This window comes from Atheta coriaria, unplaced genomic scaffold (assembly GCF_025399875.1).
Source record: "Atheta coriaria isolate IRGN ID8LTWV9N9 unplaced genomic scaffold, Caltech_Dcor_3.1 hic_scaffold_3_pilon, whole genome shotgun sequence".
Lineage (NCBI taxonomy): Eukaryota > Metazoa > Arthropoda > Insecta > Coleoptera > Staphylinidae > Dalotia > Dalotia coriaria.
Window position 1 is genome coordinate 7,082,325 of NW_027045445.1, and position 27,851 is coordinate 7,110,175.

At 36.2% G+C, this 27,851-nt stretch overlaps 5 protein-coding genes across 9 annotated transcripts; 3 read left to right on the forward strand and 2 right to left on the reverse strand.

Annotated features, from left to right (window-relative positions):
• The first annotated feature begins 32 nt into the window (after positions 1-32).
• Wdr24 (WD repeat domain 24) lies at positions 33-3,009 on the forward strand. The gene is made up of 7 exons (XM_065299834.1): positions 33-394; positions 445-561; positions 611-1,047; positions 1,105-1,353; positions 1,407-1,896; positions 1,949-2,122; positions 2,177-3,009. The coding sequence occupies exons 1-7, from the start codon at positions 304-306 to the stop codon at positions 2,887-2,889; spliced, it is 2,271 nt and encodes a 756-aa protein (XP_065155906.1). The 5' UTR covers positions 33-303; the 3' UTR covers positions 2,890-3,009.
• Positions 3,004-17,293, reverse strand: LOC135789813 (protein phosphatase 1 regulatory subunit 14B). Of its 3 annotated transcripts, none has more exons than XM_065299837.1 (5): positions 17,000-17,293; positions 8,524-8,790; positions 4,802-4,891; positions 4,174-4,215; positions 3,004-4,114 (listed from the first exon to the last, which is right to left on the reverse strand). In XM_065299837.1, exons 1-5 carry the CDS (start codon positions 17,126-17,128, stop codon positions 4,073-4,075), a joined length of 570 nt encoding a protein of 189 aa, XP_065155909.1. In that variant the 5' UTR covers positions 17,129-17,293; the 3' UTR covers positions 3,004-4,072. The 3 variants fall into 3 exon arrangements, with proteins under 3 accessions (XP_065155909.1, XP_065155910.1, XP_065155911.1); XM_065299838.1 differs by having other exon boundaries at positions 4,802-4,888; positions 17,000-17,282; XM_065299839.1 differs by lacking the exon at positions 17,000-17,293 and adding an exon at positions 10,652-11,065.
• On the forward strand, positions 12,130-20,825 carry LOC135789812 (uncharacterized). Of its 2 annotated transcripts, XM_065299835.1 has the most exons (14): positions 12,130-12,265; positions 12,321-12,360; positions 12,516-13,035; positions 13,107-13,406; positions 13,972-14,132; positions 14,189-14,316; positions 18,162-18,343; positions 18,413-18,719; positions 18,794-18,932; positions 19,286-19,410; positions 19,483-19,563; positions 20,119-20,193; positions 20,253-20,507; positions 20,565-20,825. In XM_065299835.1, exons 4-14 carry the CDS (start codon positions 13,128-13,130, stop codon positions 20,693-20,695), a joined length of 1,863 nt encoding a protein of 620 aa, XP_065155907.1. In that variant the 5' UTR covers positions 12,130-12,265; positions 12,321-12,360; positions 12,516-13,035; positions 13,107-13,127; the 3' UTR covers positions 20,696-20,825. The 2 variants fall into 2 exon arrangements, with proteins under 2 accessions (XP_065155907.1, XP_065155908.1); XM_065299836.1 differs by having other exon boundaries at positions 12,131-12,265; positions 12,516-13,406; positions 18,794-18,860.
• Positions 20,826-21,207: 382 nt separating this feature from the next.
• Positions 21,208-24,212, reverse strand: LOC135789354 (gametogenetin-binding protein 2-like). Its single transcript, XM_065299143.1, is given in 9 exon segments — positions 21,208-21,768; positions 21,830-22,051; positions 22,054-22,424; positions 22,427-22,459; positions 22,462-22,691; positions 22,805-22,973; positions 23,078-23,328; positions 23,421-23,755; positions 23,891-24,212. Coding segments are annotated over 9 exon segments (1,887 nt in total). The 5' UTR covers positions 23,975-24,212; the 3' UTR covers positions 21,208-21,576.
• Positions 24,213-24,623: 411 nt separating this feature from the next.
• Rabex-5 (Rabaptin-5-associated exchange factor for Rab5) lies at positions 24,624-27,689 on the forward strand. 2 transcript variants are annotated; one of them, XM_065318239.1, is made up of 6 exons: positions 24,624-24,806; positions 24,856-25,095; positions 25,150-25,368; positions 25,534-26,267; positions 26,328-26,570; positions 26,631-27,689. In XM_065318239.1, the coding sequence occupies exons 2-6, from the start codon at positions 25,002-25,004 to the stop codon at positions 27,405-27,407; spliced, it is 2,067 nt and encodes a 688-aa protein (XP_065174311.1). In that variant the 5' UTR covers positions 24,624-24,806; positions 24,856-25,001; the 3' UTR covers positions 27,408-27,689. The 2 variants fall into 2 exon arrangements, with proteins under 2 accessions (XP_065174311.1, XP_065174312.1); XM_065318240.1 differs by having other exon boundaries at positions 24,871-25,095.
• The last annotated feature ends 162 nt before the right edge of the window (positions 27,690-27,851 follow it).

Sequence of the window (27,851 nt, forward strand, 5' to 3'; positions counted from 1 at the left end):
GAACAAGGGATGACGCTATGTCAAATTATGCCTAGAATTATTATTCCTCCAAGCATCGTTTAATATTATTCTTATACAAAATCCCCAAAAATACCGCTTTAATTAATGAGTAGTGCGAATAAATCCACTACCTGCGACAACCACACATGCCACAATTGCAAAAATTATGCGTTATTGGTCTTAAGGTTATGTAGACCAAAACAAATGCGAGACAAAATGTGATGTTGCGTAGTGTTTATCAAGTTTGCAATCATTAATCCGAATTTTTCGCATTAAACTAGTATTGTCCATATTGTATTCACCATGACAACATTTAGCGTAACGCAGGAGGGTCCCGTTAATGCACTCGCCTTAAACAAAGACAACACTCAGGTCGCCATCGGCGGTCGCAATGGTATGCCAAAAACAATCCAAAATTAATACTAAAAATAAATTTGTAATTAGTTTTTAAGGTGTACAATATTGAAGAGGACTCCTTCAAGGAAATCTGCAATCTGAGAGCATCAAAACACTTAAATTTAAGTTTTTCTTGTAATGATGTTGCTTGGAGTTCAAATGATGGTAAACAAAATCATTTTAAAATTATTTGTTATTAATTTTAAGTTTTTAGACAATTATTTGGCGACAGCCGCCACAAACGGCCATGTTTGTGTGTGGAACCTTACAAAAATGGGCAAAGCTATGCAGGAACAAGTTTACCAGGAGCATAAACGCACAGTTAACAAAGTTAACTTTCATGTATCAGAACCATACAGATTAATATCAGGTTCACAAGATGGAACCATGAGATATTTTGATCTGAGATGCAAGGCAGCAGTGGCCATATTCTACAGCAACACTGAAAGTGTAAGAGATGTACAATTCAGTCCACATCAACCATACATGTTTGCAGCAGTGTCAGAAAATGGCAGTGTGCAATTGTGGGATGTACGCAAAACAGAAAAATGTATGCAACAATTTGCTGCGCATAGTGGGCCTGTATTCGCTTGTGACTGGCATCCGGAAGTTGCATGGCTAGCGACAGCAAGTCGTGATAAATCAATTAAAGTAAGATTAAATTTATTTAATGCAAATGCTGATGATTATTAGTTATTTTGTAAATAGGTTTGGGATTTGACAAGTAAACCGACATTAGACTACACAATACATACCATCGCATCAATAGGATATGTAAAATGGCGTCCACAAAGAAAATATCACATTGCCAGCTGCGCATTGGTCGTTGATTGCAGTATAAACATATGGGATGTAAGAAGACCTTACATTCCTTTCGCTTCATTCAATGAACACAAGGATATCACCAGTAGAGTTGTCTGGAGAGGAGATCCACAAACATTTTTAAGCACTAGCAGGGTACATTTGAATATCCTAATAAAATCACTCCATAAACTCATAAATCTTTTTAGGATTGTACTTTATACCAGCATTCATTTAAAGACGCAAGCCGCCCTGCAACGAAAGCCAATCCACAGAGTGTTTCTCTCAATAAACAAGGAACTGTCCTGTATGCAAATCGTCAACATGGCAGCAGTTCGAATTCTTCTGTTAAATCAACAAGCATCATGCGCAAGAGCTCCAATACAGTTGTCAGCGACCAATTTCACTTAGCCTCGTCATCATTACAATCATTTCACTCAAAAGTTGCGAATGACAACAGTAGTTTTGGCGTTATAGCAAAAAACTACGTTCTAAGTGATCTGCCATTTTGGGAGTTGTGCGAACGCAATGCAGCTGTAGCGAAAGAGTGTGGCAAGAGTAATGTAAGCATACTGTGGAAAATTGTACGCACAATGTATGCTGATGAGTATTGTCAAAGTAGTATTAATAATGCTAGCTTGCAACGGGATGATTTGGGCGTGCAAAACAATATTGAAGGGGATAATAATAAAACCAAAGGTGAGGATGGAAAATATTGCTCAGAGAGGGTTATGATTAGATTTGTTTTCAGGTTATGATACTCCACAGTTTTGCAGTGGGGATGACGAAACAGAAAACGAAGATCAAGTGGATCATGTAAACGCTTATTATGACTTCAGCGCAACTTCTAAGTTTGGCCTTCCGAAGGGCGACTTCTCTTTCGGCGAAAACGAATTGGATCTTGAACTAGACTCTCTTAGTATTGGTATATTTTTCGTGATATACTTATTAAACTTAAATTTAATGTGAAATTATTTAGATTATCGAAATGGTATCCGTAACTCCGGCCATTTGATACAACAGGAAGACTGGCACCTCCCTAACGAAGCTTTCAACGTACGTCATGAAATCCTCGACCGATCACCACCACCCGAACAGTTTTCTAATCATTCTCCTGATTTAAATGATGAAACGCAGTTGTCCATCGAAGATCAAACACCCTGCTTCATCACCATCAACAAACTGCCAAAGAAACCAATCTGGGATCCCAGTAATATTGTCGTTGACACTCTCAAGCATTACGCCATGATTGGCGACGTCCAAACAGCTGCGTGTATTCTAACAGTCTTGGGAGATCATCGCAAAAGTTTAAAGAGTTTAGATGAACCAACACAGGAACATTGGCTGCTGGGTTACATTGAACTCCTATGCAGATCAAAGCTATGGAATCAAGCTGCGCAAATTATCAAACTATCCTGGATACAAAACATTAATACGTTGAATCAGCAATCTACAAGAATCAACACAAGTTGCAGTCAGTGCTTGAAACCTCTGCATCGAATTGGATGGCTTTGTGATCGGTGCCATTCATCAGAATATTCCTTATGCAGTTTATGTCATCAAGTGGTGAAAGGGTTGTATTCCTGGTGTCAGGGGTGTTCACATGGTGGGCATATTCTACATATGCAACAATGGTTTCTTGGCAATAAGGTGTGCCCAACAGGATGTGGGCATATGTGTGAATATCGTTGAGTTTTAATGAAATTATGAATAAGAATAAGAATTGATTTGTTTTTATCCAGATTGTTGTTTGTTTCTTGGTGTTGCCTAAAATATCAAAAGGTTTATTAAATCAAACAGCAATGATTTCCATTTTAGTCATCGTTTTCTCGGCAAATACTAATCACTTAAATAATTAACACGCATACACAAATTTCCCTTCGAATACCAAAAATGCAAATCCCGCACGCATCACAATGATTGTGAGTGAAATGTCAAAAATGGGATTGAGATCAAATAAAATGATCGCGTTCTATACCAAACAAAACTTCTTGCTTAGAAAAAACAAGTTGCAGCACTACGATTGCTTTAGTGCGTGCTTATTTAAGCACTAGCTTAGATATGATATGCTATAATCACTTATTGAAACATTTAAGTTGAAGCAATGTTTGAGGTTATGTCTAGCATGAGAACAAAATTTGAAAGATTTAAACATTCATAATGTATGGAATAATATAGGTTAGTTTCAACTTGAGAAATGGGAAGCTCACATGAATAATCACATAAATATCTGAGCCTGATTTGCGCGTTGAGTCGATTTTCAAAAATGCCAAAAACGTTCGTTTGGCACTTATTCTAGTATACACTACATACTGCACTTTATATCATAGCATTATATAGTTTCGCAGCCTCGTCAATTATATAAATATGAATTATATTGCGTGAGGCAGTCAAAGATATGATACTTCTACATTTATAACAAGACTAGCTAAAAAATCTTACACTTTTTATCATACTCGTAGATTATTCATAGGTTATGTTTGTGTTGTGACTTACATACTTGGGCACTAATATCAAAACTTAAAAAGTAAAAAAAGTGTTTACTTACACGTGTTTACAGATAGCCCGATTGTAGTTTCGATTAAATTAGTTAGTTTGTTAGTTAAATTAAATGTGTGTGTGTGTGTGTGGGTGTGTTGATCGGTAAATGCGTTAATTTAAAACTCAGTGCGGCCTAATGCAGCACGCGTTCTGCCTTCGAGACAAAAGCGAAGCGCATTTTATACGTTTGCTCAATGGACGACAATTGCACTGTGCGTCACCCCGTTGCTGAGCGATTATTGGCTTCCTGCTGGATGTTGGTTTCGCTTGCTTATGTTTAAGCTTATATTTGATGTAGATTTGATTCCTTTGGCACTTATCGTTTGGTACGATCCTAGAGTGTTTTTGCTTTATCTAATAGATCATTAATGAATTTCTGAAACAAAAACATCCAAAATTACACAGGTGTGTATTATATTAATCTGAGATACTTGCTTTTACATCGTTTTGAGATTTCTTTGCGTTGATGAGCAGCGCCTGAGAAAAAACAATAAAATATGATTAAAAATTGACATTTATGTTCGATAAAATGCTAGGCTTTGAAGTGATGATAAGTTTTGTGCTTGTATTTCCTAGGGTTGAATTATGCAGGTCTCAATCACGCAGGTAAATGAACCGCAAACAAAAACCGCAATTCGCTCCCCTCGTGTATTCAAGATGGAGTAAAAACAAACAAAGAAAAACACAAAAAGCACGTAGTCGTATTGAAAAACACAACAGCGGAACAAAAGATATACGGGTTGCCTACGTTTACGAAAGGGTCGCCTGGAGATATCAGAATAACAAACAGGCGTTTTCTATTCCTAAACATAATATCCTCATGTTTTTCCTTATTTTATAAGGTATATATAATAATTCGGTGAGATTTAAGATTTTCCTGTGCTTTAACTCTTTATGCCGGCTGAGTTTTGCAGTATTTCTGAAGATTAAACGTATGCAACCCTCCTTGCACTCTCAGAATGCAAACAACTCTAGATATGAAAACCGTAATAAGTAGAGTGTAAACAACGTGCTATTCAAAATGGCCACCAATATAGCACCATGATGAGGACGCAAGACTTACGTGTAAATGCCTCCGCCGCTCCTCATCGCTATCCATATCCAATAACTCATCGATATCAACCTCCACTTCTTCGTTGCTGTCGACTTTCTGCTGAAACAAATTGAAAACTGTCATTAAAAGATGTTATTGCAATGCAAAATTACACCTCTAGCCAATAGCCATCTACTTAAATCGACATTATGATGGTATGAATAATAAACAATTGCTGGTTGTGTCGCAAGAAGAAATAAAAGCATAAATATAAAAATACAAATGCCACGAAGGTAAAGCAGGCTTAGTAAGTTCGTCGAGGCTTTGGTTACAGTTTTATGATTGTTGTAATTACTATGTTAATGAATGTTAAAGGTACACGCGATGCGCAACAAGTGAAATGGGCAAATTCAACATACGCAGCCAAGCAAAACGATGCGAAACAAATTGAATAAAAGCAGAACAACGCAAAAATGTGAATGAATGCGAGGGGGCACGGGTTTCCTTTTTCTCAACTACAATAAGACAATTGTACACTTTATTTGCAGGTATTTTACGTTAACTGAATTGCAATCGTAAAATTCCAGTGTGAAAATTCAATTTATGACCAAAGCTAATACTACAGTCATTATTGCTCGTACATTAAACTTGGTTACATTAAAAGTATTTTTAGACTTAGTAAGTGAGTGAGTGAAGAGTTAACTTGTTATGAAGTTGCAAGTAATAAATATGTATGTGCTAGTTAAAACACTGACTGGCTTTGTGTAAGTATTCTTTCGTTTTTCGCTGCACTTGTTGTTGCTTTATCTTTGTACTAGGTTTAACCCACGGAAGTAACAATGAAGTAGAATGGCGGGAAGTTTAAAATGGCTGAAAGTATAGTCTATGGAAGTATAGTGTACAGTCTCCATAGTGTAGTCAATTGGATTTGATGTTGACGTAGCTGTCGGTAATACAGTGTGATAATACAGTGTGATGGTACTATAGTACTTAGGTTTGAGCTTCATTGCTGGAATGCTAGATGGCGTTAAAGTAGTCAAATAGCCAGATGCAGAGGTATTATTGGCTAAACAATTTCTTTATTTTATTTAAAAAATAAAAAGTAGCCTATAACCATTCGGGGACCACTAAGAATATGTGTACAAATTTTCATGATGATCGGTTAAGTAGTTTTTGCGTCAAAGTGTAACAAACATCAGGGTTTTCGCATTTATAATATTAGTAGGGATGGCATTAAAAGCTTACTTAGTGTTAAGACAAAATTGAACTGTGGTGATACAACCATAGCCAGCATTTCTGCAAGTTTTGTGTAGCAAACAAATTAAACGAACAAATACACTACACCGTAAACGTAATGTTTTTATTGCGTGACATATAATACAATTTAATTGTATTCCGGCAGTTGTTGACTACTAGTCTGTAAATAATTGAAAGGGTAAAACCCATTATCGATTGACAAAGACCTTCTACGCATTAAACCAATTCATTGATTTACAATTTTATTGTTTCAAACAGGCTCAACTTTACGGTTTAAAATGAAGTTTTTGTAAATGTTACAATTGCACATTTTGCCATTTTAGTTGTAAAGCTCAACTTATTAAATCAACGATGGTTTGTCATATGTTACCAATATTATTAGATTCAGTACATGATAACTTATCTAGTATCAATGCCACATAATTCATATGTTTGCTATACTCGTATCTGACAACACTAATTATTATTTTGTTTTCTTTGTAGTTATATCATTCTACATACGGTTAATTATTCATACACAATTGGAAGTAATAGTTTTCTATTGTTATATTTCCAGAAATAGAATAATGCACCTGTGTTGTCTTGTTACCATTTTTTCTTTCATATAATTATCCGATATATTTTTCTATGTTAACCCGCGATGACGTTGATCATTTGTGGAAATTTTAACTCATTGCGTTGTGAAATGCACGTAGTTGGGAAACTCAGCGACGAGATGCTGCAAAATTATACAGCTATAAAGTTTTCTTTGGCGCACTGCCCGCGACATGATTAACAAAGTACGTGTGCTTTATTTTCGGCAACGAAAGAACTCGAATTCCCAATTCTGATGAAATGCATGTAGAAACATACGAAATTAATCGTACAATGCACTCGCAACATTTTATTTGCTTTTAAAACACATCATTAAGCATTTAAGCCTAATAGATATCAACTTGTCATTTTTATATATTATTTGTATTAGTATAACATCCTGGTTAGTAGGTAATTTTGATGCGAATTTGTTAACAACCATCTACGCGGCGTAATTAGATTTACTTGAGAATAGAAGTTTTATATGTCAAAATTAAGTAGCAGAAACAAACACTACAGAAGAAATTACATTGTCTACATTGAAATTAACAAACAAAACTCTCATGTTTATGTATTCTTTTAATTGCTGTATCTCATCGCAGACTATTTTTTCATTTAGACATTATTTATTTAAGCCACACTCAACACTACGCATCTTATTCAATTTAAATATTAACAAGTTTTGCTTCTTGATAAATGAAATATTTAATGCAGCTAGGTTTTCCATATAAACCAAAGCTGTCGGTTTGTGGCTGAGAGCTCGTGTGCTGGTTGTCTGCCTACGTAACGATTTGTTTTGCGACAAAAGGCGTCGGCATTTAACCGCCGCGCTCATCGAGTTTCATGCTTTGTTATTACGGCAATGACCTTTATGTGGGGAACGACCTTAAACAATACTGGAGACGCTGGTCGAAAAAACCCAGCTGGAAGTGCATACGCTCAAGATATTGCATAACTTGTGTGATTAGATGAGATTATACATAGAGGATAATCATCCTAAGGTCATAATATCACAGATAAACCTATTCCATACATGGCTGCCTTCGATTATTCATTCATTTCTTAGGGAAAAAAAAGGAGTAGTAATTAAATGCGGTTAAATGACCTGCTGAAACATTCTTGGGACTAGGGGGAGTTAACCCACAAGAAAGAACGTGGGCTGAAGGTCGAGGTAATTGGAGCTTGCAGTAGTTGATGACCGCTTTAGTCATTAGTCACTCGCTCGTCATGCGAAAATGTTTGCTACAAGAATCCCTACTAATATTATAAATGCGAAAGTCCTCATGTTTGTTACACTTTCACGCAAAAACTACTTAACCGATCATCATGAAAATTTGTACACATATTCTTAGTGGTCCCCGAATGGTTATAGGCTACTTTTTATTTAATAAAAAAAAATTATTTTTTAAATACAATAAAGAAATAGTTTAGCCAATAATACCTCTGCATCTTGCTATTTGGCTACTTTAACGCCATCTAGCATTCCAGCACTGAAGCTCAAACCTAAGTACTATAGTACCATCACACTGTATTATCACACTGTATTACCGACAGCTACGTCAACATCAAATCCAATTGACTACACTATGGAGACTGTACACTATACTTCCATAGACTATACTTTCAGCCATTTTAAACTTCCCGCCATTCTACTTCATCGTTACTTCTTCTGTGACTACAGACGCGTACGGAAGCAACTTCATTATTTTAGATATTCGCGAGCGAAGCCAAGGGTTAAAGCTAGTAATAATATAAAATAAAGAAAGTATTTTAAAATATGTACAATAACAACGAGCCTTGTATATTTATACCATTTTTTGAGCTTGGATGAAAATTCATCAATAAATTAACGAAAAGTCAATCATAAGTCTTTCTTCTCTCAATTTCTATAATATCTCCAAACTTATCACCTAATTACTCACCGTTTCATAAAGCTTCTTCAGCTCCTCGTAGAGCCACATCTCAACAGCAAGCCGCTTGCGAATTAGGCTCATCTGATGGTTGCCGTACTTGGCTGTGAGGAACTTCTCGCGCTTTTCCTTAACTTCGCCCTTCTCCTTGAAGTTGACGTGGAGGCCGGCCTTGGACGGCGAGCGCTCGGTGCGCACATCGGCGAGGATCCCACCAGCCGCCGATGTGCCGTTCGCGTATGCGCCCGTTATTCCACACTCCATGTTGAGGGTTTGTTTCTGCAATTAAACAACGTATATTATTTCAAAGTGCACAACCATGTAGGTATTATTCTCTTTAATCAAATTAGACTCATGATGGAATATTATTGCGGTAATTGTTTTAGTAACCAGCCAAAAGTGACTTAAACTAGGAATTCTTTTCTTTTTTCCTTACTTTTCATTAGCATAAGTTACATTTCTATAAATCAAAAAATTAAAAGTAATATCCGCGTACGCACGAGACTTAAACCCTACCAATGACCAAAAGAAGGGGGGGGGGGAAATTGAACTGCGACTGGACTGCTGGACGACTCAGGCACGACTGAGCACGTGGCTCCCTATACGCCGCCCTTTTATACCTGCGGCCAACCCGCAAATAGTGGAGGGGGTAGGCGTGCGGAGTTAGCGATGGTTCCTCATTGGTGGTTAGCAAACGAATCAAAGTCTCGCAACATTATCCATTAAGCGTATTGCTGTAATCCGTCTTCTCTTGCTCAAAAAAGGTCAAGAACACGCAGTAAACAAACACATTTAACAGTGACTAACTAATTTCATTTTCTTTCTACTTACAATTTATATTAATACGAGTTAAAAGCCTATTTGCCTTTATTTTACTTGTAGACAGAAAAAGATTTGTACGTTCAGTGTGAATTGAATGCAGAAATATTGATTCCAAAAATGTGGACTTCTATTTTTAGTTTTAATTGTTTCGTGAACAAGCTTAAGGTTTACTCCGAAGTTGGAACTGAGTGAATTAGTAATACAATTGGCAATTTATAAAAAAAAGCACTAACTGTAAAATAACACCGGTAATAACAATTAGCTCTAACCAAGCGAAACATTTAGTTACCTTATACTGTTAACAAAAAGTTCTAAGTCATAAGTCATAGCATGAATATGAGTTTACACCAACTTTGGTGAAGCGTGCCCGAAACTCAAAACAATTACACGACAATTAATCGCAGAATTGAGCTGCTCACAGCTATCCTATTAATCTTATATCTTCAGTAAAATAAAACGACAGGCATACTTGATGATTTTCTCCAAAAAGAAAACTTGAAACACTAAAAATCTTAAACATCGCGGTTAGATGAAAAACCTGTCGCTTTACCTCTGCGTTCCGGTATAAATAATAATCACGAGTCTCGCACGTTTCGCCTTGTTGTCCTCAGCGCGCTCTGGCTGGCACTCATTCATATTTAAACCGAATGGCGCATGTTGCCAGGCGGGCAGATATCTCGGAAGCGCACAAGACACGGCAACGCCATTCAACGAAACGCAAGATGAAAATCTTTACTTTTATTCAACATTTACAGTACGTTTACTACCATTTGCTTGCTTTACTACACTTTGCAGCACACAATTCACAATCAACTCCGTAAAAAAAATATATACTACTCTTTGTACTCATAACAAACAATTATTTCATTTGTTTCTAGTAGAAATCAGAAATGTGTTTGAAGTGTTTTAAATATCCGCATGGTGGCGCTGCCGGTGTTTGCATGTTCAGCACGTTTTGCATTTTTGCATGTCATTTCATTTGTTTGATAACAACATGAATCAATCTACTGCTCATATATTGAACGTACAACACAAACCCACATTGTATTCTTATCACACATTACATTCATTTTGTTAAGTGCGTTCACTTCAACCAGCTTTTATTTAACTTGTTCGTGTTCCAGATGTATATTGGGTTGCAAACATTTGCAACTGATTTTTATATCCTACGGTATTGAGTACTCCATATTGCCTATCTCATCTCTGTTATGTGATGTAATAAATGTTTGTATTTGTATTCTTTTATCAATTGGGTAATTGAATAAAAGTTCTTCAATGGAACGAATAAAAGACGGATAAAAACAGGTTTGCTTCTTACGAGTTCAAAAATCGAAGAGAGCAGGCACAAGTAACTCGCTGCTCGGGCTTGACCTACGTTGGGTTTCGCCCGTGACCGACGAAATTAAATATCCGTGTAGCGCGATCCGCACGATGGCACAAGCGGTGCAGGCAGACAACCAAGATGCCACCACCGACGCCGCCCGCGACAACCCTCACACGCCGAGTGTTCAATACTTAGAGTAGATTAAATGCACACTGAAACAATTTACTTGTTGTTTAGTTTAAATGGTTTGTTTGTTTATTTGAGAAGTATAATGCAGTCGCGGCCACGCAACCAATAGCGAGGAGTAAAGAACGGAACAACCGACGACGGCGAACCGACACACACGCACGTTCAATTAAAACTGAACTGAACCGGCTGTGCGGGCGCAACGGCACCACCGCCCCGCTCAGCGCACACTCGCTTGCTCACACACATTCATACGGTATATGTACGTACTGTCGATACACGCAAGCGCTGCACACTGCCAGCAGGAATCGTTGAGGGATCGAGGTACGAAACGCAGCAAACACCCGAACATGCTCGAGCATCAGGAACTAGATGACTTAGGCAACCCACAATACAACAAATACACAATACACAAATCGTGTAGTATGCGTTGCATACTTTGACCATTTTTCATTTTTATGTTGTACTTATTTGCAATATTTATAAGGTTATTATATATGTTTCCTAATTTATGAGGCAATTAATTATTTTCAATTACTTAATTAAATTGTCGGAAACGGTGCTGATTAAAATAATGATCAAAATGAATATTGCGCATTAGCATGATTATCGAATCAATCTTAACGATTCATTCTTCTGATTAATTCAATTATCTCTTTGTTTTTGCTTTAAAGTTATGAATTACGACACACGATGAAAATTTCGCAGTCATATAGTTTGCATAACGTATATGCCATACCTGTCAGTACCGTTATTTGAATGTGGCATTAAATTACCTGAGAATAAAATCATTACCATTATCGTTATCATTAATTTTAGAAATTGCTTAAATTATATTATGTTTTCAAGCATACCTCAAGATTCTGGTAGGTAAATTAGATTGCTATTTCTACTTCCACTCTGTTTCCACGTTGAGGTTTTTTATTTGAACTTTTTATTTTAAAACTTTGAAATTCGTTCGTTTCGCACACTATTAGGATGTATAAGGTCACAAATGTCATATTTTAGTTACAGACTTCACCGTCAGTGCGCTCCACTCTGACGTCATGCAAACATCCAAAATGACTGCAAACATTTTTGACAACCACACATACATCAATACTTTGCAAAATTTAAAAATACAAAGTTTTTAATTGACTTTTACTTAATAAAATTAATTAATTTGATTTATTATGCTTGTATTTGACTTAAGTTTTACTTTTTACTGCTTGATTTGTAGCTGTATTGTGTTGTTAATATTTTCTTGTTTGCTTGCACAATATTTTGATCCGTTGCGACCATCATTCATGTTAATGCTCTCACTTCGATTCTTTAATCGTCTGCTGCTTTCTCGTCTTCATTTGTGTGGTGCTTTCGTTTATTGTTTTTGTTGAATGCCGGAATTCAATGAACGCTGGACGCGAACAATGGGCTAAACATGCGGTAGAAATGAATCATGTTCTTGATGTTTGTGTGATTAATGTTATGCTGGTTGCAGAGGCATCTCAATTGTGCGTCATCATTCACAAGTGTTTCTTGTAAGTAATTAACAATAACTTAAATCAACATAACAACATTAGAGTTTAAAGTGTAATTAATGTCTTATCAAACAAATTCAGCAATTAATTTGCAAATTTACTCAGAAAAAGTTTAAAAAACACAAAAAACAATTTTTTTTGTTATTTTTTTAAAGCTCAAGAGTTGATATACTCGTACTTGTCAGTTATGAGTTCGTTGAATCTTCTCTGTTCGACGACTTCTGTCTGCATTTATTACCCTATGACGTGAGTAATTCATGCGCGTGTCAACGAAACGCGCGTCGAAAGTAATTATTTTTACTGGCGACCCAAATAGAAGAAAGAAGAGAAGTATTTTTGGACTTTATCTTATATTCAAGGCATTTAAGAACGCATTTAGTAGTATTACATTTTACTTTCGACTTAATTTTTAGATTTGAAAATTATTAGTATTATATAAGGACATAGCACAGTCGCAAACCCAATAGTAGCGTGGATCAGTCCACCCCCGCGGCGCAAACGCAAAATTATTGATTCATGCCTCTGCTTTCAACGATTCAATCCTTCCGACATCACGTGAGGTAAAATACATTGGTCAGCTGATTTCTACCGACACAAACTCGCGAAACCTCCAAAAAATCTCCAAAAATTTACTCGTTTATTAATTAATGTTTAATATCATTTTGAGCTTCAAACGTGAGTAAATAATAAACTTATAAAACCAAAATTCGTATCCAATTAGATTTAAATTTGGTTTGTTTCATCAGTTTCATCAGTTGTGTGTTAAAATGAATAAATTACTATTTACAATAACATTTGGATATTTGGCGTGCGCGATGCGTGTGAATAGTACGCCGGCAATGCAGAAACGTAATATTGGTGGCGACACTGATGTACCGAAGTGCATTGAAAACTTCGACATCCACAAGGATAAGATCATCAGGACGACAGATTCGCGCGCGATGGGCGCTAAATACCTCAACGAGATGGACCTGGACTCACGCGAGGAATGCCTGCGGTTGTGTTGCGAGACAGAGAACTGTGATGTGTTTGTTTATGAAGAAAAGGTAACGAAAACATGAATTTTCACTCAAAAGTGAAACAATTATATCCATGTGAATACTACATTGAAATTAACGTGTATTATTGGTTGCCTACACTACATGTAGAATACTACCACACATACACGTTTTCTTGCGAATTTTGTATGCACACAAAGAGAATAACAACTGTTTTCACATGCAAGAAATCAGGATTACTTCCGTTATATCCATATTAAGTTGCAGTCTTAACTCATGTAAGGAAGAATATAACACTCTATTGAAACAGAAGCAAATATTAAGTTATGAGAATATGTAAGTCGTCTTTTGTTGTTTTAGTTTTCATAGTAAATGCAGGAAATTGCATTACTCCAGCATGGTGCGTAACAGAGTTCGCAACATGTTATGAATTCCAAATTGATGGGCTTGCACTATTGTAACTTTTTCTTTTTCGCATACCATGTATTCTAAAAGTTCGCGCTGTTCACATACGCGTTCACGTAATCAGCCTTACTATATGCAACCAACATTACACTAATACGTCAACCATTCTAAAATAAAGAAATCAATTTTGTTTCATTTTATTTTTCAGAACGCTGGAAGTTGTTATCTGTTCCAATGCGGCCCGCCTGAAGACTTCAAATGCAAATTCACACATCACGTCAACTACACCTCTGCGATCAATCGACATTTATTGGATCTAGAGAGTCAGATAAAACTTACAAAACACGAACAGGACTTAACCAAACTTAGGTTTTGTAAATCTATTTTACCCTAATATACAAAATTTGCATTAAAATGTGTTTTAGAAAGCCGGAAGTGATAAACACGGGAAGTGTGGAAACAACAACGCGTCCATCGTCAACCACATCAAAGTCAACGACAATTATCTCCAAGATTCTCAACGCACACACCGAAACACCTGCAAAACCAGCAAGTATGTTTCATGAAAAGTTTCGGGATCAGGTTTATTAAACTTTCTTGTTTTTGTTTGTTGTTTGAAAGTCAGCATCGCGTCGCGTATGTAAATGTGTTTGTGGTTTACGCGTTTTGCGGAACGCTTTGAATCTTTGAAACAATGGCGAATTAGCGGGCTTTACCATGCGGAAACGCATAAAACTCCATGCGCGACATCATACAGGGTAATACAATGTTATTCCAACGAAATATTTGCATTTACTGTTATTGTTTATATAAAAACCGGAAGTCAACATGTGGGAAGTGTAAAAATGAGGTCCTATTGTTGCGACAATGATGATTCACATATGTAAAATAAACACTCACTCTATGATTAAAGTAATTTGCGTAAAAATAAAATCGCAACAAATTATACATTAATCAAGATAATGAAGTGATGAAGCAATGCGAAGCGCGAGAATTGCTCGTTTGCTCAAGAAAACATGTAGGTCAGGAAACGTGCTTTGCGTGATAGTAAATGCAGAGGAATTTATTTATAACATTCTACACTTTTCTTTTCTTTCTACTTATTTTATTTCATTCAAAAATCGAAATCGGAGCGTGAATCGTGCTAATACTGGTAGCAACCTGTAATTTTTGATTGTTTAATGAAACCCCTTTAATTTTCTTAAGTTTTAATAACATAATTATTACCTATACTTATTAATTAATTATTTTTGATGATTTTTAATTTTACATGCGTTTATTTTTTAATATTGAACAAAAATTTTAAAAATTTTAAGTAAAAAAGTCCTAACTGAGAGAATTATAGTCTTTTTACTGCTTCGTAGGTTAATGCGCATGCGCAAGTTCCAACCCGTGACTAATACCCGTGCCTAAAGTACTTTTTTATCTTAAAACAATGAAAAAACTGCCGTTTTAAACGTGGAAGTATAAAAAAACAATCGTGAATGTTAAATATTCTTCAATAATGAATATGCAACCACACATACGTTAATAAGACGTCAATGATCCCTTTCTGCAAGATTAGCTCCATCTCCAACAATGGCTAATGTTGATGGCATCATCCATGAGAATATTACGCATTGTAACGTTATGAATATAACAGTGCAGGTCATAAAAATGTGATCCATGTAACACGCAGACGCAACGCGCATAAAAAACACGCAAATAACGAAAGAGGCAAAAATATTGTGCCAACTAAAAACTATGCGCACGTTTGTTTTGCTCGTTATGCTCATGTTATGTAAAATGTGTAGGTATGTGTAATGATTTTGAACGTGGAACAAAAATCCAATTTATTTCATTATTTCGTCATTCTGCGTACTGTCACAATGCGCTTGAGTAGACGACTATGGGAATTAATGGTTTACGCAATATTTTTTCGTTTTACAAAACTGCGAATGGTGAAATGTCAAAATGTGGGTGTGAGTAATTTTATTTTATTGCAACATGCAATAAGAAATCACATTATTGGCTATTTTAGTAATAATATTTGTATTATGCGTGAAAAACTCGCCATTTTTAGTACTTTTATGATGATTTTCTTTACCAAATTGTGTAGTAGGTATATAAATATTAGCTATAACCCACGGCTTCACTCGCGAATATCTAAAAAAATGGTTGTTTGTAAAGTAGGTTTACGATCGAGATGTTTACGTGATAACGTCTTATTGGTGATATAAGTTTTTGTGAAGTAAGGAATTAATGAAGATGACAATTTTTTCAAATTTTAAATTACGTAAAATCACGTAATTCTCGGTCTCCCTCAGCGTATTGGATGTTGAAGGAATGTGTGCACTGGGATCCATCATGTTGAGCGTGTTGTTACGGAGTGAACATGCGTTCAACATACAAGCATGTCAGTAACTGCCTATACAAATACATTCTATGTTCAATTGTTAATTTATCTATAACAGACGCACTCTAGGATCGCGTCTATCCCCGCACTCTTTTGTTTCCTGACGACAGCCGTCGGAACGGATGATCGCAGTCGGCGCGCTGGATTTCACGGAATAACGAGAGGGGGGTATACCTGCGATCGGCCTCGTGAGGGCTCGCGACACAAGCTTCTGAACAGTAACCCAACTAAAACGATTTTAAAGACGTTATCACGTCAATAATGAAGTTGCTTCCGTACGCGTCTGTAGTCACAGAAGAAGTAACAATGAAGATGAATGGCGGGAAGTTTAAAATGGCTGAAAGTATAGTCTATGGAAGTATAGTGTACAGTCTCCATAGTGTAGTCAATTGGATTTGATGTTGACGTAGCTGTCGGTAATACAGTGTGATAATACAGTGTGATGGTACTATAGTACTTAGGTTTGAGCTTCATTGCTGGAATGCTAGATGGCGTTAAAGTAGACTAATAGCCAGATGCAGAGGTATTATTGGCTAAACTATTTCTTTATTTTATTTCAAAAATAATTTTTTTTATTAAATAAAAAGTAGCCTATAACCATTCGGGGACCAATAAGAATATGTCTACAAATTTTCATGATGATCGGTTAAGTAGTTTTTGCGTGAAAGTGTAACAAACATCAGGACATTCGCATTTATAATATTATTAGTAGGGATATTAGTAATAAGAAGTAATGTAAATGATAATATTTGTATTATGCGTGAAAAACTCGCCATTTTTAGCACTTTTATGGTGATTTTCTTTACCAAACTAAACAATAGTATATAAATATAATACTTACATTAATATTTGTGACATTTGAAGAAGGAGTTCCTTTGTTGATGGTGTTAAATCTTGCGTTCTGCGCACGCAGTCCAAATCCATCATAAGTAGTTGTTAGTAAAGGCGATCTCCTGAATTTCGAAGTCATGTTGATTCAAAATCACTTAAATTGTATTAAATTATGCAGGTGGTCACTTTTATTTAATTTTATTTAATTATATGTATTCAAATTAATATGTATTATCAATGATAACATATTCACACTTGAGTTTATATTTTGATTGTTTTTAGTGATATCAGTAAGCAGGTATAGACCGATCACGACGAAGCACCTGGAGTGAATGAACGTTAAACTCGAAACACCTCAAGTCAAACCACGAACGGCAAAACGCGAAATACGTAGTTTATGTCCTCTCTCTGTGTAGCTGACGGCTGCAGCTCGCACAGCGTGCCGGACGAAACGAAATACAAAACACGAAACACAAAATGCGAAACGAGTACCGCAAACGAAGTAAATCGTTAACATAAAACGAGCAACATTCAAGTCTTTCTGCTTTTTTGTTGTAGATTACTGCAAATACGAATAGAAACATTAATATTTCTACAAATTGCAATATTTTTCTTAATCTGCCATGATAAGGGAGAAAACAGGTGTAAAATTATATGAAAATTTGTTTAAATTTTGCTATAACGTTAATATTTGCACAAAATTTCATTTGAATCACTATCAAGACGAAATATTGCAATGCGAAAGCTTGCAAATAATGAAGCATGAAACGAATCTTATAAGAAGCACGAATTTATCGTGCCCGACATTCAATGTGAAATGAACTAATGAACGTAAATACAACATTAGTAATTATAGCGTTAAAATTGGCAGTGAACAGATTAAACAACGAATCACGGCTGGAATAAGAAAGCAGGAAAAGTGTGCAAGTCATAAAAAATACAAAGTAAAAAAACTAAACAATGGAAGTCAAATACTGAGTACTTCAAAACTTCAAATATAACAACTACCGCATTTAAATTTCTTCATAACATAAAAAAATAATCATTATTAATCAAAGTATTAACATAGAACGATTTTTTCGTGAAAATAAGAGAAGGAACAAAAGAATTTTTTTTAAATTTAAATATTTTCACTGTTTGATAACAAATTCATCTGTATATATTTTTTTTAGATAAAAAATGTAGTCCATTCCAGTTTGAGTGCCGGTCAACACGTGAATGCATCGCAATTTACAATGCCTGTGATGGTATCCCACAATGCGCAGATGAAAGTGATGAAGGACCCGAACTGCAATGTCCTGATGCGACTGCTACTTCAGGACGAATTCAACAAGCACCCCTACTTCAACCACAAGTACTTAAAGCATCATAAACCATTAAAAAAAAAACAATAAAATAACACATAATTTATCATATTCTTTAGGAGTTGCAGCCTAGATTACAACTAGGCCCACAATCTCAGATACAATCACCAAACCCAGACTTGTATCGTCTACGATTACCAGCAAAGCAACCTGTTGACAACTTAAACCCCGGAAGGGATGCAACCCGACAACAACCTGATTTTCTACGTCCAGTGTCCGATCCGCAGAATCCTCTGCACGGACCACAATATGATCCTCAACAACTGTCGCAGTATCAATATCTTGTGCCACAGGGTCAGCAAAGTAACTGGGAACATATGCCACAGCAAGAGATGTCAAATAATCAACATGGCGGACAATATCAAAGTACATTTATTCATTTTGATTAATTGCTTATAAATAGCGAATATTTTATACTAATTATTAATTTAATAATTTAGGTAAGAATAGTCACATATTCAATCATAAGGAAACCGGTCTGCAGGTGCCCGACGTCGCTGAGCCAAGGTACAATACCAACAAATATTATAAGGGAGCAATGCAGACGCTGCATCACGCGCTCGGATATTCAAACACGGGGTGATCATTCAGTAAATTTTTAAACTATCACTAGCGGATATTATGAATACAGCTATCTTAAGAATTTCGTATTAGTAATAGTGTTCTAGAATTTAATCTTTACTTAACTCTGCTCTATTCAAAACACACTGAAAACGATATTGATAACTTAAATACTTTGAATATGCAGCTGATGCATGTATTCACGCACCATATTTTAACTTTATGCAAACAAGCATTCAGTTCTTAATCAATTAAATGTAGGTGTTTGTAAGAATGAATTAGATTCTTTAGTTGTTTTGCATTTTTGATGAAACATTTATTGCAATATGCTTTAACAAGGAGGTAATAATGTGTAAACTTGTTAATTGCAGTCAAATGCAATATGTGGACGGGCAACGCTTGCGAAACTATTATGGCGCTGACGTATACGGTCAGCAAATTCCCCAATTGCCGCCAATACTCGAAAATAATTGGCCCAACGGCAATAATCACCCAGGTAATTAAACAGTAGATATTTATTTGCTAATATAACGAAAGTAATTAACGAAAATTGTTTCTATGCTTGCAGATTTTAGGCAAAATATAATGTACCCGAATCAGGATGTTAATTCTGGGCGAGAAACATGGAATCCACATCAACAAGGACCTGGTGAGTCTTGTGACCTTGTGGCATCTTAATTTTTGACAATTCTAAACTCATGTAATTGCACTTTAATCACTTTTTTGTTATCCCCAACTTTTAAATTACGCCTTAGTCAAAATTGAGATAATTACCAAATTACTTACCTACTTGTGTTTATTTTGGAACATTTTTCCTTGGAATTTTAATCAGAATGTGCTATGTATACACTCACCGTAATTGCACTTTGTCATTGCGGATACAACCATTAAATTTAACCTTTCCTTTTCCTACACTACACTTAAAGTAACCAAACACTTTCAACCTACGTTTCCATTGTTATTGTTATTGTTGAGTTTGTTTTTTATCAAACATTCGATAAGATTTCGCAATATAATAATGAATTCAAATAACTTTTGTCACAACGCTTAATATAATTGTCGTTGCAAAATAAAACTAGCACATCAGGACACATTGCACTTTCAACACGAGACCACAAAAATTAGATTCATCTCGATGATTTGTTTACTTTCTTAAACTTTCGATTTTGTTTTTTAAAAGTAAAGTAAATCATTTATATTTTAGCGAAAACCGAAACAAACAAAATGATTTACAATCAACCAGCGACCAAAGACTTGCCGCAAATAATAGAAACAAAAGGTATTTTATATAAACCCTTAAATCATATTTGAAACTAATGACTTATTGAATTATTTCAGAAATTGGCAAGCATGAACAAGAAAAAGTCGCTAATGATTTGAAAAACTCCAAACAGCATTTTGCGGATCAAAACATCGCATTGACATCGTCAATCTCAAAACCCACACACTCTAATACTGGAAATAATTATGAGCATGATCACAATCAACCTGGCAAATATATTACGGAATACAAAATTACTTCGGAAACTCTAACGGCCATTGAAGACGGTATTGCAGAGACACCTGGCGGAGCGGTTTTGTCACTATCTTTGGGTAACTAATAATATAACTTTTTATATACAGTTTTGATACTTAAAATTAAATCCTCAGGATTAGTTTTGACTGCGTTGATGGGAATTCTCATCGGTTGTCGCCTTAGAGTGGTGCGGAGACGGTTAAGACGTGGCGGCAAATCTTTCGCGCATGACGCTGACTATCTAGTCAACGGAATGTACTTGTAATGAAACAAATGAGTTATTATATTGCGTTCACTGCAAATCTCATGTAATCTAAAAAAAACTATTAATTAATGAAGATATCAGTCGAATGTTTGTAAATTTGTAACAATATATCATGAATATTCAAGATTAAGTTAGATTTAAGTAGATTGGTTGTTTGTTATCTTGCTCTCTAGTCAGAATTGTAATCTGGCTTTTGTAGGCACCATTTAATGACATGAACATATGATATATAATAACAAATGTCCAAATTTTCACTTGGGCCATATATAAATTAAAAAATGTCTATAAATTTAAACAAATTTAAAGTGAAGTTGATGGTATTCCGTAACAACATGTTATGATATTATTTAATTGTATAGATGTTTTGTAATAACTGGTTTATAAGAAATAAATGACTACATCCTGAAAACAACATAAAACTTCATCATTTGATTGGAAGATGCAAGTAACCCATTTTGACATCTTTGACCTTGAATGTAATTTTTATCAATAAGGATGTTTTAAACCTGAAATGAAGTTTGACAAATTCAATTGTCTCATTTATTTAGAACCAACGTTAATTACAGAACGCTAACCAAACGCCTGCAAATCTGCATTGTTAACATGCAATGTAAACAGTATAATCCACGCCTCCAATCAGCATCAATTAATCTCTCATGTTGTCAACTAGCAACCAAATTTGATTAAAAAAGACAAACACCATGATAATGTGCATTTGCCTGTGGAATGCAATAAAACAGTTTGCCGTTGACGGGGCTAAAACACGAGTGTTGACAGCGCCCCCTATGACAGCACAAAACTGGCAATAATTAATTAAATTCAAACTAATTGCGATAGAGTAAATTTTGATGCTAAACTAAGCTAGGCGCGTGGTGTTTGTATCAATTCGTCGTGTACTTGCTAGTCACAAAAAACCGTGGCATTTGCAGTGGCCCAGTGGCGCACAGCTGTGCAAAACGCTTCTTCAGCGTCTCACGTAATTGCTGCCGGACTTCTTCAACATGCGTATTCGATTTGAACTCGCGCACCTCTTCGGGCGTTATGTAATCTGTTCCATCACAGTAAAATTCCTCCTGTAAACAAAATAATTCGAGTTTCGTCAGATTAAATTACAGTGTATGATTGGTTGCATACCTCAAGCATCTCCTGTAAACTAAGCTGATGACCTGCGCCGTAGGCAGTAAGCCTGCTAGGATTAAAGTAGTTGTCATCGACGATATGCTCAACCGGGCAGCAACCATCCGAACACGCCAACTCCGAGCCATCCGGCGAGCTGGGCACACTCGACAATGACTCTGACTCGCAACAGCCGTTGTTATTCTCTGACGAATAGCCACAATCGTGCGAGTGGTCACGGCAGCCACCCTCTCACGTGGAATAAAGTTACTATCACATTTCTGTTTGGCCACTCCCATCTTTCCGTGCCATCCCACACCACACCCACCAGCGTCTGCCAATGTCCCTCCCCCACCTCCGCCATTATGATGACTATGATTATGCAACTTCTTTGGCGACAACTGAACAGATTTATTACCATTTCCATTCTGCGCGGAATTACGACAATTAAGCGGCTCGCATTTCTCCTTACCATTGCCATCACCACAGCGACACTCTTTATCACTCTCATCCTTTTCATCAAACTCCACAGGGCATTCCTCCTCGTTGCAGTTCTCCTTACCGGCCGCATCCCCTGCCTTACCTTTCTTTCGTTTTCGTTTAAGCTTTTTTGTTCTTTACGAATTTGTTTCTGTTGCTCTTCGCGGTGAGCTCAGCATACAACAACTCCAATTGCGAGATGCCTTGTTTGCGCTCAACGGCAGTCTCGAAACTGCGACAGAGCGCATCCACAGCGACGGCGGCGAATACTTGGCACGTGCACTCCTCTTCTTTCATCCGCATGTAAATGCGATGAAGACGTTCGTACATGCAAATGCCGATGCATGTAAGGACTTCTTCTTGAGCGATTTCTAAGGTTTTCGCATGTCTTTCTCGACGGCTGCAAAATTTTAATCAAAAATTTAATAAAAATAATGTAACCTAATTTTGTGTGGTAAGTAGAAATCTACACATGATAATGTAGGCAACCAGTCATACACGAAAATGACATACCTTCCAAGTAGTTCAGGTTCAGCCCGTCCAATTAATTTAGCAATATACTCAGTCTTGGTTTGAAGATGAATGTGCTTCTGCTCGATACACGGCTTGATTCCTGCATAAAGCGCACCAACATAAGATTTCTCCTTGCTGGGTTCCGGTTCCTCAATGAGCAAGCTGTATGCTGCAACAAACAAAAAACAATAACAACCTCATAGTAATAGAAACATATTCATCACTAAATTATCACAATTAGTCAATGGTCAGTATTGTTTTAGTAATGTTTACCCTTTTGTACTTTCGTCCGACAATCCCCACAAAACCGATGTTTCCGCAAGTATGTCTCTAGCGTGGCACGCAGACTGGCATCTTTAATGGTGCACACATCGCGCTTGCACTCCGCACGCATGCAATCCCACACGTCGCGCCAGGCGGGCGTAATCGGCCGGCTGCGCTGCGAGTCGAGCGAATGCAGCAGGCAGCGGTGGCTTTTTTTGTTCCTTCTCGGCTGACTGTCAACTAGGTTATTCAAGCGAGCGCTGCAAAATCAAATATTAATTCACAACACATGCACGCAATTAATAAACACCTCAAAACAGCTTTATTTAGAACTAAACATCTTTAAACTCACCTGTGACCATGGAATATACTGCTAAGGAATTGGGGTGAGTTCTGTTTGTCTTCGCGGATTGTGACGATGCCTTCTGAATGGATGATGAGTGGGTCAAATGTTGGGTAGTCGTTTTTGAAGAGTTTGTAATATAATCGTTCGACACTTCGGCGGCATCCAACGCAAGGAACTGACTGGTTTAGAACATGAAGAATTTCTAAACGCGACACTTGCAGTGCCATTTTTAACTCGGCGGGCGTGAGCAAGACAATTTTCCGGCTGATTTCATCCAACTCTTTACCTTTTACTTGTTGAGTATCAGCAATTAAACCAAACGACTTCAAATCCATGACCATCTAAAATAAATATTAGGAAATGAATTTTCTAGGTTATAAAAGACACTTTAAAAACACGACGATAATAAACAATTATATTCCCTTATTTACGTAATAGATATATGAAGAAAGTACAGAAATAATAAGAACTCTCACCGTTAGCGACTCATCCACCTCGAGGGGCAACTGCCGTCGGCTGAGATGTGTTGAGGACCGATACACGTCCACCAGCTTGGCCATTTCGCTTCTCACGCGAGACTAGAGACGTCGTTTGCAGCCGTTATCATTGGAAATTCGCCAGTGTCGGTGAAGCCAGTCGCACGTTCTGTTTACTGTTTGCGCTGCCGATTGATTCTTCCGCTTTCCCTACGCGTGAAAGGTGTGGAAAGCGTTCATGGATAGGAAACGAAGCGAGATCTCTTGTTAATACACACGATACCACGGCACATACACAGACACATTTAAACGCACTACGCGAAAGTCAAAACTTTGTCATACGAGCTGTCAAATATGAAAAACAAGTGACAAGTCAACAATGCAACCAACATAAAGTTACAAAATAAAGTCACTAAATTTAGTTTGCAATATTAGGGTTTTAATTGTTTTAAATTTAAAAAACAATATTATTTGACATTACTACAATATAAATGTTACAAATTACGTATATTTTAAAGTTATTAATTAATTTGAATTAAATTTATTTAAATTTTTTGCGATTAAATAACATTTTTGTTTTTAATTTACCAGAAAATGATTAAAAATTTGAATACAGACAATATAAACTATAAATTACGTAGTTTACCAAGAAAATAAATTAATTTGAGATTGAAATATATTAATTTCTGTAGTAGCAATGATACCAACATAAAAACAAAAAGTTTAACTTGTCAATATGTCAAAAATAAATAATCACAAGGTCGGTCAAAGTGGTTTTTATTGTTTATGGAATTTATATGATTACACCCAAGATTGCACCGATTCTGCCGTTGATTCTACGTATCTTAACACTTTTTTTACAACTGCGTACTTATATTGTTGACTTATATCACCATGCACTTGTCCAGCCAATCCAGTGAGTTAATAACATGTTTGCTGTGGACTGCTCTTAATGTTGTTGAAAGCAAATGTGATTACAGCGTGATGCTAGTGACCCCGTGTTGATAAAAACGTACGAAAATTTATGTGATTCCTCACAATTAAGGACTAAACGTAGGTACAAAAAATACAACGTTTTTTGTGTTTGTTAAAGAAAATAATAGCAATCAAAATGTATTCAATGAAATCACCATCATTGAGGATCACCTCTGCTGATTTAAAATGCAAAAGAGGCTGTGGATTTTATGGGAATGCAGATTGGGATGGTAGGTTAATGAAAATGTTAAATGTATGTATTTTAAATTGTATTTTGTTGTTAGGTTTTTGCTCTCAGTGTTATCGCAATGCTCTGGAAAAAGAGAGGCAGAAAAAGAGGGAAAAGAAAGCAAAGGAAGTTGATAGGCAATCAACTGGGAGTTCCAGCAGCAGCAACAGCAAGCCACATGTTGAGTTTTTGAAATTTGAGGAAAAAAAACGCCAACAGACTGATAAAAAGAACAAATTGATCAAGAATTTGACTCCTAACTTTAAAAAATTAGGTAAACTTCATTAATTTAACATTAAACAATGAAAATCTAAGTAATTCAGAAGTTTTCTCAAATTATTACAGTATTTACACCAAAATAACACAGAAAATCATTTAATACTACAATTTTTAATGGTTATTTTGGTTGATATTCTTACTAAAACCAATAAATTTATAGATTTTGGCAGATCTGATCGTTATGAAGCAGTCCATTCAAACCCAGAAGCAGAAAAACTCACCGTTGAATATTTCAAGACGTTCGTGTTGCCCGAACACGTGAATAAAGACTTCTTCAAACAAGTCAATTACCTATATTCAAAGATAATCCACGAAGTAGACAACAATCGCCCAATCGAAGAAATCTCCGAGTGTGCGCAGAAATATTACAACGTATTTGCAGGTCGCCTCAACAACCAAGTTTACCAACCTGTGGATCAACAAGACAAAGTCCACATGTTGGAATTCTTCGAGAAGTTTGTCACTTCCAGCACCTACGAGCACATATTCTGCCCACCGCATACAAATGACGAGGAACGCGATCTCATCATTCAGGCTCGTATTCGGAAACTGAGTTGGGTGAACGCGCATCATCTGGATTGCTGTATAAGCGAGACTAGTATCCATATCAGAGATTTAGTCTACACCGCTATAACTGATTTAATCGGGATGGATTCAGTGAAAGCCCCACAGGAGAAGTTGTTGTGTGTGGTTAGGTGTTGTCGGAGTGTGTTGGAAGTGTTGCAGAACTGTCAGGAGAGTCCTGTGAGCGCCGATGATTTTCTACCGGCGTTGATTTTTGTTGTCCTTAAAGCAAATCCTGCAAGATTGAAGAGTAATATTTTGTATATTCAAAGGTTTTGTAATGATAGTCGACTGATGCAAGGGGAGACTGGGTATTATTTTACTAATTTGGTAAGTGTCGCCATCTGGTGCTGAAAGAAATTATTTTTAAAGTAAAATTAATTGTTTTAGTGTTGTGCGATTTCGTTCATTGAAAATTTGACAGCGGAGTCTTTAAATATGAAAGACGCTGAGTTTCAGGCGTATATGAATGGTGATATTAAAACTGTAAGTGCATGGGAGTCTGCTTTGGTTGCCTGTGAAGGTATGCATCAATTAAACGAACATTTGAGTTTGTTGCGTGATCTTACCGAACGCACTGATGAGATTCGCATGAAAACTGGCGAGATACGAGACAAGATTTCTTTGTTACAAGTTAGTTTTTTAATTAAATTAAATTTTAAGTAAATATAAATAAAAATTGATTCTTTACAGGATGAAGTATCTACGCAGGTCCAAGCTGTTCTAGCACGTACCCCGTTAATAATAAAACCAAGGAAATCACTTCCAATGTTAGGTGCACTATCCAAAGACATCAAATCAGTTGATAATTTACTATCGTTAGCAAACCCGACGCAAGATGGCTCCCAGGATATTGAGACGAAGTTCTACGAGTTCAATCTCAAGAATCTCAGTGTTGCCCTCGATAAAAAAGCTAATTTCAAGTTGGATATTGTCAATACCATGGATGTGAATGCATCTACATCAGGGCAATCTGAATTATCTGAATGTAATAAACCACCTGCTATTATAAAGGTTGAAGAGTCCGATGGTGATTTATTAAACTTTGCAAGCCCTGTGGAGCAGTCTGACGTAGATGGCGCTGTTAGGAATACATCCAGTTTGTCTAATATTAACTATGACATTGATTTCTCGGATATGAGCGCTGAAAACAGCACAGCCGATGATTTAACTCCCAATAGGCGACAATTTATGGAAGATCCGTTTTCGCCGACAGTTTTGAGTGATGATGCGCATCCAGTTATGTTTCCTACGGTTGATGCGCTTGAATTTGTTCTACCTTTGAATCAAACTAAAGAAAATGAAGTAGATGATGAAAAAAATGAAGCTGTAGTGACAGAAACCAAACCTGTGGTACCTTCGGAACCTGCGCCGGGTTATTCGGGTTTCGCTAAGCAAGGATTTCAAATTCCGAGTATTCCTTGCAGCACTGGTCATGCCAATCTGCATATTGCTGAAGAAGAATTGTAGACATATAGAGACATACGTTAAATTAAGGAACTGACAATTGGGTCTACAATTAGGAGATTTTAAAATAGCGGTTTAAGCAGTTATAACATGTATTCAATGTTATATTACAAATGATTGCTTTTATTTTTGAGTATATAGAACACGGACTTGATACGCATGTGTAGTATGTAAATATTTATTTTTATTTTGTATGTATGTATATGCCATTATTTAATTTTTTATCATCTTTAATTCAAATAAATTTCAAATCAATGTATACACTGAAATAAAGTTAAAATCGTTTATGCTCTTTTTGGAATTGTTCTGAAACATTCTTAGCAACTTTTATCGAATAGAGAATTTTCCAATCTTTCATATGCTGCAATGCGTTGGTTGCTATCACTTTTAGTTTAAGAGATATTAATTATCAAAAATCGTCGAAAAAAAGTATCATAGTATCCCTAG

Bases quoted from the DNA above. Each gene is read 5' to 3' on its own strand.
- Wdr24 (XM_065299834.1), top strand. From the start codon at position 304: ATGACAACATTTAGCGTAACGCAGGAGGGTCCCGTTAATGCACTCGCC. The intron at 562-610 runs GTAAACAAAATC...TTAAGTTTTTAG, and splicing joins TGCTTGGAGTTCAAATGATG to ACAATTATTTGGCGACAGCC. The intron at 2,123-2,176 runs GTATATTTTTCG...GAAATTATTTAG, and splicing joins ACTAGACTCTCTTAGTATTG to ATTATCGAAATGGTATCCGT.
- LOC135789812 (XM_065299835.1), top strand. From the start codon at position 13,128: ATGAATAAATTACTATTTACAATAACATTTGGATATTTGGCGTGCGCG. The intron at 14,317-18,161 runs GTATGTTTCATG...TATTTTTTTTAG, and splicing joins AACACCTGCAAAACCAGCAA to ATAAAAAATGTAGTCCATTC. The intron at 20,194-20,252 runs GTATTTTATATA...GAATTATTTCAG, and splicing joins GCAAATAATAGAAACAAAAG to AAATTGGCAAGCATGAACAA.
- LOC135789813 (XM_065299837.1), bottom strand. From the start codon at position 17,128: ATGACTTCGAAATTCAGGAGATCGCCTTTACTAACAACTACTTATGAT. The intron at 8,791-16,999 runs GTAAGTATTATA...GTTTAATTGCAG, and splicing joins CAAATGTCACAAATATTAAT to AAACAAACCCTCAACATGGA. The intron at 4,892-8,523 runs GTGAGTAATTAG...AATTTGTTTCAG, and splicing joins TGAAGAAGCTTTATGAAACG to CAGAAAGTCGACAGCAACGA.
- Rabex-5 (XM_065318239.1), top strand. From the start codon at position 25,002: ATGTATTCAATGAAATCACCATCATTGAGGATCACCTCTGCTGATTTA. The intron at 25,096-25,149 runs GTAGGTTAATGA...TTTTGTTGTTAG, and splicing joins TGGGAATGCAGATTGGGATG to GTTTTTGCTCTCAGTGTTAT. The intron at 26,268-26,327 runs GTAAGTGTCGCC...TAATTGTTTTAG, and splicing joins GGTATTATTTTACTAATTTG to TGTTGTGCGATTTCGTTCAT.